This window comes from Peromyscus eremicus, chromosome 3, assembly GCF_949786415.1.
Source record: "Peromyscus eremicus chromosome 3, PerEre_H2_v1, whole genome shotgun sequence".
In the NCBI taxonomy this organism is placed as follows: Eukaryota; Metazoa; Chordata; class Mammalia; order Rodentia; family Cricetidae; genus Peromyscus; species Peromyscus eremicus.
Genome location: NC_081418.1, coordinates 84049393 through 84061934, shown reverse-complemented (window position 1 = coordinate 84061934; position 12542 = coordinate 84049393). Strand labels below are relative to the sequence as shown.

Genomic DNA, 12542 nt, shown 5'->3' with positions numbered 1-12542 from the left:
GGTACGCTCTTCATAGACATTGCATGACCAGATACTCTTTTCTAAGCTACAGATATGGGTTAGACAGACAGGTTTCTGGTTCTAGTAGGAGGATACAACGTATATATTAAGAATAAGAGAATGCTGGGCATGTGGCGCACACCTTCAATTCCAGCACTCAGGAAGCAGAAGTAAATGGATCTATGTGAGTTCCAGGCCATCTAGGGCTGCATACTGAGACTCAAAAAATTTAAACAAACAAAAAAAGAACTGGAGATACAGCTCAGTGGTATATCACTTGCCTAGCCAGTACAAGGCTCTATGTTCAATTCCTAGTATTGTTAAAAAAAAAAATTTAAAAATAACCAAACAAGTTAATTTCATTAGAAATGAATACTTAGAAGAGTTATAAGGAAGCCAGGCTTGGTGGCACATGCTTTTAATCTCAGTACTTGGGATGTAGAGGCAGGCGGATCTCTGAGTATGAGGCAGCCTGGTCTACAAAGTAAGTTTCAGAAGAGCCAGGGCTGTTGGAAGAAAAGAGAATTAATAAAGAAATTAAAGGCACTGTCATGATATGTTGTTGAGAGACGCTTTAGAAAAGGCTTTACTGTGTGCCTCATCTGAACTGAGACCTGTAGGACAAGGATCATCAAGAGATGGGGGCAGTGTATACTTGCAGAGAGATCACCAAATATAAAGGTTCTAAGACAAGAATAAGCTGGTCCAGTTCCAGGAACACAAAGAACAGCACAGATGGATGGAGAGAAGAAAGGAGACAAGAAGAAATGAGGTCAGAGCACACAGGACCTCCAAGATCAAACTGAGAGTCTGAATTTTAATCAAATGCAGTGAGAAGCCATGGTATCTTAAACAGAATACTTTATAAAGTGCATTCAAGTGTCGGGTGGAGTACAGACTGCAGCTGAACACATACACTCAATATATTCTACCTTCTAAACAAAGACATCTGTGGAGAGTCTGTCATTATTTCAAAAACATTGGCAAAAAAAATCAATTATATTTTACGTTTGTACAGTACCCTAGTTAGCAAAAACCAGACTTGAGCCTACTCTTCCTACGCAAGGAAACCAGTGTAGACAGTAACAATGACAGCAGCATTATTAGGAGATGTCAGGTACCTGGGCCTTACCAAGCTGGTTCTTCATCCCCATGAGCACAGAGTTCATGTGTGCTTTGGATGCATAGAGCTTGCTCACAGCCTTCCTTGACCTGATCATCTCCTTGGCCAGAACCACACAGACATCCTTTTGGCCCTTCTTGGCTGCATCTTTCACAGACCGTTTTACTTTCTCTTCTTCTCTTTGGATATCTAAATTTAGAATAGAACATCAAAAACCATGGGTAGGGGCTAGAAAGGTGTTTCTGCAATTAAGTACTTGCTTTTCAATCTTAAAACCAGAGTACAGACCCCAGGACCTACAGCAGGGAGCTCAGAATGCCTCTAAGTTCAGCTCTAAGGAATCTGACACCCTCTTTTGGAGTCTTCAGCCACCCACATACATGTATGCAAACACACACACACACACACACACACATACACACACACAGCTTGGGGGAGGGGGTGCAGGGGCAAATCAGGCTTGGTAGCACTCAAACTGTTTTTATTATAATCTAAATGTCTCTAAGTAAAAAATTATCACAGGATATAAATGAAATAAAAATAATATATGGGTATTTATTATTTCCTGGAAGAAGACTAACATAGTTTGACAATAAACAGTAGTATAATCCTATTGTACCTGGAAAACTTTTTAAAACCCTTTTGTGAGCCCGCTCTAACATTGCTTGTTACCCATCTATACTAAGGAGCTTTAGAATGTACTGTACATGCATCCCAGAGCTAATTCAGACAATCAGTATGCAGCTTTTCTACAAGTATTGGAGTACAATCTCTGAGCAATAATTGTTATAAAAAATCTGTAACATGAGGAAAATCTGAACACATTAGAGCACTGTATCAGCATCAACTAGAGTTTAGACAAGTCTGTATTATTATATGCTTTATAACAAGTAAAAACTTTTGGATTTTATTTTATTTATTTTTTTTTTAAAGATTTATTTATTTATTATGTATACAGAAGAGGGTGCTAGATCTCATTACAGATGGTTGTGAGCCACCATGTGGTTGCTGGGAATTGAACTCAGGACCTCTGGAAGAGCAGTCAGTGCTCTTAACCTCTGAGCCATCTCTCCAGCCCCAACTTTTGGATTTTAAAAACTGTGGCAAAATACACGTAACACTATTTACCATCTTAACCATTCTCAATTGTACAATTAAATAATACTCTGGTCATTCTTCAGTGACAGGGTCCTGAGAGAGAGGACCAGGAGATCAGAAGATAAAGATAAAAGATAGAGAATAAAATAAAGTTTGTGATTAGGACATCTTGTACAAGCTATGTCTTAAGCCAAGCAAGCTTGAAGTACAGCAACTTATATACTACTTTAAGGGAGAAATGAAACAGAGTCAGCAGAAACTATCATACATGGGACGTCCCCAAGAAGCTAATTAAACAATGTTACACCAAGGGAACATGGGGTATCTCAAGAACATTACAGACAGAGCACACATGGCCTTGGGAATGATAACAATAGCCCCTTGCGGTAGAAAGAATTGGTTTCTCAGGATCTGAAACCAAGCTCCCCCAAGGTCCTAGCCCCAAGCCATTATCAGCTCTGCCACTTCCTGGTTTTAGAGAAGTAGATCTGTTCCTTCTCTATACATCAAGGCCTCAGGAAAAAGCTCCCAAGACCCTGGCCCAGGCTATGATTGGTTCGGCCACACATGTTCCTGGCTTTGAGAAGGGGCTGTGTTCCTTTTCCATACTATCAGGGCCTCTGGGAAAGCCTGAGCCCATCGGTCCAGCTCTCAACAAAATAGTATAAGCACATTCACATGGCTGTATAACCATCAGTACCTTCCATTCTCAGAACACACATCCGTTAACCAGAAACCACACTCTCCTCATTCTACCATCTTATAAAGTGATTATTTTTAGCTACCTTGTGAATGTGGAATAAAGCAACATTAGTACTTTTCTGATTTTACTTAGCATATATTCTCTTTTTATCCACAATATAGCATGTAAATATTTTCTGTTATGTAACATGCGTATTTTTTTTTAAATCTTATAAAAACTTTAGCTAGTATGACTAATTCTGTCAGAGATATTTATTTACAAATATCTCTTCAAGATCTGGCCTTCAGTTGTTTGTGTATATACTCAAAAGAAGAATTGTTGGGCCATATGGTAATCCCTTTTTTTGGGAGGTGGGGGGGTAGAGGGTGGGGGTGGGCACAGGGTCTCTATGTAACCCTGGCTATCTATCCTGAACTCTCTATGTAGACTGGCATCAAATTCCTGTACATCCCAAGTGCTTGGATTAAAGGTGCCACCATGCCAGACCTGATAATCCTATTTTTAATTTCCTCAGGAGCTACTCTGTATTTTCCAAAGTGGTTGCACTGTTTTATTTTCCTATTAACGGCACATCAGAATTCTAATTTCACCAAATCCTTGCCAATACTTGCTGTTTTCTGGTTTGGTTTGGTTTTTTTAGAACAGTTACCTATTAGGTATGCAATAGTACATATTTCATTGTGGTTGTCTTACAGTTCCTTTTTTGTTTTGTTTTGGTTTTTCGAGACAGGGTTTCTCTGTGTAGTTTTGGTGCCTGTCCTAGATCTCGCTCTGTAGACCAGGCTGGTCTTGAACTCACAGAGATCCACCTGCCTTTGCCTCCCAAGTGCCAGGATTAAAGGCGTGCGCCACCACCGCCCAGTGCCTTACAGTTCCTTAATGACTAATGATCTTAAGTGGTTTCTCAGTGGTATATAGTCTCCTTAGAGAAATGTCTCTTCAAGGACTTTCCCTATTTCTGAACAGTTTTGAGTTTTAGGAATTCTCTGTATACTTTAGGAGATATATATATGATTTACAAATATTTTCTCCCATTGTATGGGGTACTTAATTTTATTTTTGGTGTTGCTGTTTGAGACAGGGCCTCTTTACATAGCCCTGGCTGTTCTGGAACTCACTACATAGACACAGGTCACAGTAGCTCTGTTGGTTTGGTTTGGTTTTTTTGTAGCAGAGTTTGGATAGCTTATGTTATCTTTAATTTCTTTGATCTTCCTTTTTATAGTGTCTAATCTGCTGTTGTGTCAATTTAGTAAGTTTTCCTTTATCTTAAGAGTTATATTTTCTTTTCTGCATTTTCTATTTAGGTCATTTTGTTTATGGCTTTGTTTTAAATTCTTCAGCATATAACCTATCCTTTCTTGATTAATTGCTTTTTGGTCTATTTTTATTGTCTACTTTATTTATTTTACCCATGTGGGTCATTTTTCTGCTTCCCTGCAGTGGCCTTTTCACTGGATTCTTGTCATAGAGAATGCCTCATTGTTCTTCAAAGAGTATTAAGTTTTATTTTGACTGGCGGCTAAGTCACTTGCAGATCAACTTCAAGCCCTGCTCATAAGTTTTCCTCATATGGTGCACTTATGTTTACCTTAATACTAAACGTGGCCCTTGTCCAGTCGATACTGAGTATCCCAGATTTTCACAAGGTCTCTTTACTGTCTTTGCTCCCAACCCTTTGTTAGCTGTGGGAACTGCTCAGCTTTAAACTTCCTGGTAGTTGTTCTGTTCCCATTAATCATTCTTTGTCCAGCCTCTGCAAATATCACTCTAAATAAGCACAGATCAGTGTTCAGCCACACACTCAGATCCCAAGGGGCTATCTGGAGTTCTCTCCCTGGTTATATTCCTTTTCTCTATTAGTCTGCACCACATATTTTAGCCTCGTTCACCCCATCTCCAAGTCTTCAGCTCAGTGAGACCACCATCCTCTTTCTGGAATCCCCCCCATACGCCCCATTCAAGAAAGTATCTCTAGACAGAAAGACAGGACTCTGAGGTTCTCTTTCTGTTTCTTCTCTCAACAGACAGTCATCTGTCCAGGTGGAAAGTGGTTGGTTCATAGCTGTCTTGTTCAAACTTTCACTGACTATTGAAATAGAAGTAGAAGACTAAAATAGACCACCACAGCTGAATAAAATTCTCATCTCTAATTCTTTTTTAAAGCTGTGATACTGTAATACTGGGACACTTGCCTGGTTTTAATCTTTTCTATTCATGAAGGTGTTTTAAAAAAATCCTTTAAGGAGGAAGAGGATAATAGAACCCCTATGATATAAGAGTAGAGGCAAGGGAATATTAAGAAAGGATAGAGCAGGAGGGGGAGGGATTAGCCAAAACTAAGGCTATAAAAACCCTTAGGGAAACCCACTACTACCCAGGGCTGAGGCAGGCCTTTGATCCCAGCACTTGGAAGGCAGAGACAGGTGATCTGTGAGTTTGAGGCCAGCCAGGGCTATACAGAGAAACCCTGTCTTAAAAAACAACAACAACAAAAATTTTTTTTTAGATTTATTTATTATGTATACAGTGTTCTGTCTGCAGGTCAGAAGAGGGCACCAGATCTCATTACAGATGGTTGTGAGCCACCATGTGGTTGCTGGGAATTGAACTCAGGACCTCAGGAAGAGCAGCGAGTGCTCTTAACCGCTGAGCCATCTCTCCAGCACCAACAACAAAAAATTTTAAGGCATTTAAATGTATATAGCAGGCATGGATGAATAATACTTCTCTCAGAAGACATGGATTAGTAAATAAAAATTTCAGTGCTAGGCTTGCTTGTGGTAACTGGAAGACCCCAGAAGCACTAAAGACAACACAGGCTAACTTTTGGCCGCCTGCCAGAACTAGATGGTAAGCTCTTCCTGCTGATGCATGACATATTCTGGTTACAAGACACAGAGGAATCAGGCTGGAACTGACCTGAAAGCTTCCTCCCTACTGGCTAACTTCAAGTGCTAGAAAGTGCTATGCAGGCATTGTGGGGCAAAGGAAGCCCTCAATGTCATTACCTAGCAGCAAACCCTGCATACTACAATACTGACCTCCAGGCCAGAGATAGTCACTGCTTTAACAATGCAGGAAGGATACTGGGGTAACCAGTAGCTTTTGGGTTGGATTGGACATCTGATCCACAGGAAGAAATTCTTATCTAGTACTTTAAACCTGGTCAAAGGTCTATGACTTAGGATGTCTAGGCCCTACAGTATAACCTCCTACTGACAGCTTGCTAAATGATCATGCTGATAGATTAGTGCTGCCCTCTACCTTGGCCTTATAACTTGAGACTCAAAACTAGTGAAAGTGCTGAGAATAAATGACTTCAAGTGTTCAGCACTAAAAGGGACAACTATATCAACATCCCATCCAAAGCTCAGGGAACATCTCAGAAGGGGTGGAAAGAATGCAAGCATATGGAGGAGTACTGTAAAATGTTGTCTTCTGGACTTGACATGGCCATAGCACGCATAAACTCACTACTATGGTGATATTTTATTTGTACTGAAATGTGATTTTATTTGTATGTTAATAAATAAAGTTGCCTGGGGGTCAGAGCTAATAGCAAGCCATAGCAGAAGCCAGGCGGTGGTAGTGCATGCCTTTAATCCCAGCACTTGGTAGGCAGAGCTATGCGGATCTCTGTGTGTTCAAGGATACAGCCAGCATGGAGACACACGCCTTTAATCTCAATACCAACCATAGAAAACCTGGAGGTCTGTAAAGACAGGCAGTGATGAGGAGGTCAAGTGGTTGGGTTTACAACCAATGAGAAGGCAGAACAGAAAGTCAATAAAAAGACAGATACACAGAAAGTAGGTCTCTTGTTGAGGGGAAGGACAGCAGCGGCAGTGAAAGGTAAGAAAGAGTTTTTAGCTCTTAGCTATTGCTCTGACCTCTTGGGCTTTTAATTCTGCATTTGGCTCTGTGTTTCTTATTTAAAAAAGACTGTTACATCTACACACTATAGCTGTGGATGCCTACACAGACCTACACAAGGTCAAGCCAACCAAGTCAGTCAGCATACCAAAAGACAGTACTAACTGGACTCCATGGATTACAATGGGTGTGGAAGTGTAGATATGAATATGAAGTGAGGGAAGATGACATGGACTGCCTGAGGGGAGTGGGAGGGGGATCTGAGGGTGGGTATAATCAATACTCATTGCTTATATGTATGAAATTGTCAAAATATGTAAAACTTTAAAAAAAAACTTAAGCATTACCATTTCTTGGCCATTCACTTTAATTTCAAATGGTACTAAAAAAAGTAACTTTTATTTAGAAATGTATTGTTCCCAATTTAAAGTTATGTTGAAATAGGCAGAGCAGAGATAATGAAATTGCATTGTCGTCTTATGCCTAATTTATTTAATTAAAACTCATAAAAGACTTTTGTTTACAAACACTAAGAGCTTTCTTTTGCTCTTACAATATAGTCTATTTCAATCATTACCCTTTCTATACTAAATATAGAATTAGGAAACAAAATAATGAGAATACACAGAATCAGTATGGGAATAAACTGTGTCTTATAATGTACACATAAGCTTACTTTTATGTGCTGAAATGAAAAGCAGCATTAGAGTATAAAAAGGAAACATAAAGTAGCAACTTACCTCTTATTTGCCTGTCAACAACTCTCATTTCCTTCCTGATCTTCAATGACCATTCATTGACCTGGGGAGAATTTGAGATAGGCAATTATCAGAGAAGCAAACACTCCAAGCAAACTTTGCACATTTTTAGGAATTCTACGTTTAATCGTTAATCATTTAAATATGATTTTTTTAGTTTTCAATTTTGAAGAAGATCTTTAGGTCCATTTTGGTTTTAGGGACCAACTCTTATTAACAGTACACAGACAATGGAAACTTGTTCAAAGGCTGGCAGGGAGGGAGGACACTTTACAGACGACTCTGCGGTACACAAGGGTTTTTCACAAGGTGCATAGGCAAAGACAGTCTTAGGACAGCTGAAGATTTTCATCTTTTACACATAATTATTTTATAAACTACTCTACCTGTGTACTGAGAACTCATCTTTTTAAAAATTTATTTTTATTTTATATGCATTCACGTTTTCCCATGGGTGTTGGGTCCCCTGAAACTGGAGTTACAGACAGTTGTGAGCTGTCATGTGGGTGCTGGGAATTGAACCCGGGTCCTCTGGAAGAGCATTCAGTTCAGTGCTCTTAACCACTGAGCCATCTCTCAAGCCCCAAGAACTCATCTTTTTATGTGTTATTTTTCTTCCTATCAGGTTATAACCTCTGAGGCACTAAATATGGCCAACTAGAGATAGTAGTGTAGATAACTCTAATAACTAGCACATTCTCATCAAAGTGAACTGTTCCAATTCTTCAATTTTTTTCAAAAATATTGAGGAAAAATCTGAGGTGTCAGCTTATGGATCATTAAAAGTTATTTTAATTATTTAAAAGTAAATTAAAAAGTAAGTTCTATTAAACTGTTGTGTGCTTTTGGGCACATATACTCAGAGAATTGAGTGACACTGCTCCTTCAATGCCCTTCCATTATGAGCCACTTACTCAAAGGTTTTTCAGTACTTAAGTCTAATAAAAAAAATTCTATATTAATTCTAGAGGAACAGAACACTGAACCGTTACATTAATCCACAGATACATGAATTAAACTGCACTAGAGGATGTATTTCCATTAAATTTCAAGCTTAACATTTAATAATTACTTACCAAAATCTGCAAAATATTTACAACAGCAATGATGCCATTGAAAGAACCGTGTCAACATGTTAGAGCCAGGCATGACCATGAGTGCTCACAACCCCAATCCTGGGACAGAGACCAATGGGCTTGGAGTTCACTGGCCAAGCCAGGCATGACCATGAGTGCTTACAACCCCAATGCTGGGACAGAGACCAGTGGGCCTGGAGTTCACTGGCCAAGCCAACCTAGCCAAAATGGTGGGCTTCAGGTTTAATGAGCTTTTAGGTTTAGTCTCCAGGCAGAAAAATGACAAAACAGGACACCTGACACTCTCTTCTGCAATATGCTCAGGAGTGGCATCTACACACTACACACACACATACTAAAAACATAAATAAAACTGTAAGCTTAACACAATTTTAAAACTATTAATCAGGTTAGGTTTATGTACACTTTAAGTGAAATTCATATAATACACAATTAATCATATTCAAGTATATAACTGGTGGTGAAATTTAGTGCAACTTGCCATCAACCCCTAAATCTTTTTGATCACCTTGGAACACGTACGCACCTTAAATAACCCTTTATCTCCCCATTCACCAATTCCTTGGCAAACAATAATTTGCTTTGTTTTTACAGAATTGGTTATTCTGAATATTTCACATAAAAGTATTCATACAATGTGTGACCTCTGGTTCCAGATCTTTCATTTCATTTCAAGGTTCACCCATGTTGTGGCATATATGCGTATGTCAATCTTTTTTATGTCTCACTTTCATCCCATTTTATGTACCCACTACACCCTTGTTTCTTCCCTCTTCATCTACTGATGACCATCTGAGTTTGCTGTTACCTTTGGCTATTGTGAATATTTGTGTATAAATAAAAAATACCAATTTAACTGGACTGAGGCAGCCCAATGACACTTGGCATTTTACATGTATCCAGATGATTCTAATATTCTTTTAGGGTTAAGAAACATAGTCCAAGACCAGGAGCTCAGTAAAATGTATCAAACCAGTCTCATGACTGTACAGATACAGTAGAAAAAACTCAAAACAGATAAAAAGAAATTCAACAAATATTTACTTAGTTTCAACAGTATTTTACTAACAAATCAAAAGTATTTAAATAAGTAAAAGAGAACATAAGGAATGCAGCAATAAATTTTTTAAAATCAACTAGTAAGTTAAACTGTGCTGTGAAAACCATAAGGAACCTACAGAAAGTTTCAGGCGATCAGGGTAAGTGCTTTATTCACATTCATTCACTAAGTCTATTATATCCCAGACACGAACTGGGCGAAGGGAACTGAAGCCAGCCAGAAGACATCGGCTACAACCAGTGCTGAGACAAACGGCACACAGAAACCAACTGTCCAAATTTCTGGTCCACCAAGTTAACTCTGGTGGACTGAAAACACAAGTATGAGGGCTGGAGAGATGGCTCAGTGGTTAAGAGCACCGGCTGCTCTTCCAGAGGACCTGAGTTCAATTCCCATGTGACATCTCACAACCACCTGTAATGGGATCTGATGCCCACTGCATATATGCAGACACAGAGCTCATAAAATAAACAAATCTTTAAAGAAAAAAGAAAGAAAACACAAATATGAAATGAAAAATTGTTACAGCAGACATAATTAGAAGGCTGGAGATGCAGTTCAGTGGTAGAAGTCTTGCCTATTACACACCATGAAGCCCTCTCTTCAGGTAGGCCCAGGTCTACAGGAGAAGGAAAATACATTCATGATGTCAAGTTAGAGAAGGATTCCTTAAAACACAAGAAACGGGGCTGGAGAGCTGGTCTAGTAGTTAGGACCCTACGATTCCCAGCACCCATGTAACTCCCTCCAGCTCTAGGAGACCTAATGCATCAGGCACCTGACTCACATGTATTCACCCACAGCCACACCCCACACACAACTAACTTAAAAATAAAATAAATCTTTAAAATTAAGTTTTAAAAGACATAAGCAATAATCAGAAAGGAAAAGGGCTGACATTTTTATTTAAACCGAAACTACAAATTTTTATTTTGCTAAATCTGTAAATTAAATTATCACAAATGGGAAGAAGATACTTATAAACATACCAAAAATAAATAAAAACCATTAGTTTAACTATCGAAAAATTAGATATATTTATATATATGGGTGTTTTGCCTACATGGCTGTGTACCACATGTATCCCTGGTTACCAAGGAGTTCAGACGAGGGAATCAGATCCCCTGGACCCGGAGTTAGGGATGGTTACGAGCTACCATGTGAGGAGTGGGAACTGAACAAAGATATACACACACACACACACACACACACACACGATGTGTGTATGTACTTCCATATAATTTTATTTTATTTTCCTTTTATTAAAAAGTTTTTTTCTTAAAAATATACGCTAATTACAATTTCCCCTCCCTCTACTCTTCACAGTTCCTCTCCACCTCCTCTCCCATCTGAATTCACTGCTTTTCTGTCTCTCATTAGAAAAGAATGGGCACCTAAGAGATAACAAAATATAATAAGATAAAACAAAAGCCATCACATCGAAGTTGGACAAGGCAAACCAACAGAAGGAAAAGAGGAGCCCTCAGAGAAGGCACAAGAATCAGAGCTCCCCTCGCTCACACGCTCAGGAGTTCCATAAAAACACTGAACTGAAAGCTAACTATACACACAGAGGACCTGGTATGGCCCGTGCAGGCCCGTGCAGCTGCTTCCGTCTCTGTGAGCTTACATGAGCTCTGCTCAGCTGTTTTAGAGGGCCTTGTTCTCCCAGTGTCCTCCATCCCCTCTGGCTCCCACATTCCTTCCGCCTCCTGTTTCACAGGGTTCCCTGAGCTTTGAGGAGAGGTATTTGATGGAAACATCCCTGTAGCAAGCTTTCTCATCGGACTTTCTTGGACTGCCAACCCACAAATAACTACCATGAAGACTTTTTATTAATTATAAAAGCTTGGCCATTAGCTTAGGCTGGTCCCACTAGCTCTTATAACTCAAATTAACCTGTTTCTATTAATCTATGTTCTGCCACATGGCTCAGTTACCTCTGCTCTGTACCGTATGTCCGACTTCTTCAGAGTCTCACTGGCGTCACCACATGCCTAGATTTCTCCTTCTAGTTTCTCTCTGCCCAGAAGTCCGACCTATACCTCCTGCCCAGCTATTGGCCATTCAGCTTTTTATTACACCAATGACAGCAATACATCTTCACACAGTATACAAACAAGACCCCAATAAAGAACTTTCATCCAAGATATATGAAGGTCTCCTACACAAACTTCTTTTAAAAACTCAATTCTGAACATTATGTGTGAGAATTTGCAAGATAATTTAAGTCTCTGAATGTGACCTTATCTTCTTCCAGAGAAAACTTACATTTGTTTCTGCCAAACATCTAACTTGGGTGAGCTGGCAATTGGTTCTCAATTAATCTGCTGAGGACAGTGACTGTCCGCAATCAGCTTCAGTATTTGTGAATGCCAGTCTGCCTCCAATCACTGCTACTCCTGAGGTCTATTTTTCTGAGTTATATGCCAGGAACATTTACCCTGGGTCCATCACAAAATCCAGTTATGGTGCTCTTTTAGCCACAGGGTCTGTCAACAGGCCTGCTCACATTTTCAGTTTCTTGGCCAATGCACCAAGCACTAGTGAGCTCCTGTAACTGAGCATCCCAGTTCCTTGGGATCTTGACTATGACATCCCAAGCCTTGGCAGCTTACAGTGGTTTCAAATAATTGTACTTTTTGTTTACCTCTGCTATTTTTGGCAAAGGGTTGTTGGTTTGATATAATTAATAATCACTATCACAATTTTTAATTTAGTATACACCTACCCATGTTTCATAAAAAGGCCTAAAACTGAAGACATCTCAGTAGCAAGAAACAGCACATGCACCCACACTTTGGGTTCTAAACAGCGCTGCCATTAT

The 12542-nt window shown here is 39.4% G+C and overlaps 1 protein-coding gene across 2 annotated transcripts in view; it reads right to left on the bottom strand.

Moving 5' to 3' along the window:
* Chmp3 (charged multivesicular body protein 3) overlaps positions 1 to 12542 on the bottom strand; it is a 32563-nt gene that overhangs the window by 16009 nt on the left and 4012 nt on the right. For both annotated transcript variants that reach the window (XM_059257946.1, XM_059257947.1), the window contains exons 2-3: positions 7541 to 7601; positions 1133 to 1312 (exon numbers count right to left, since the gene is read on the bottom strand). In XM_059257946.1, the coding sequence (XP_059113929.1) occupies positions 1133 to 1312; positions 7541 to 7601 (241 nt within the window). The remainder of the gene's footprint in view (positions 1 to 1132; positions 1313 to 7540; positions 7602 to 12542) is intronic.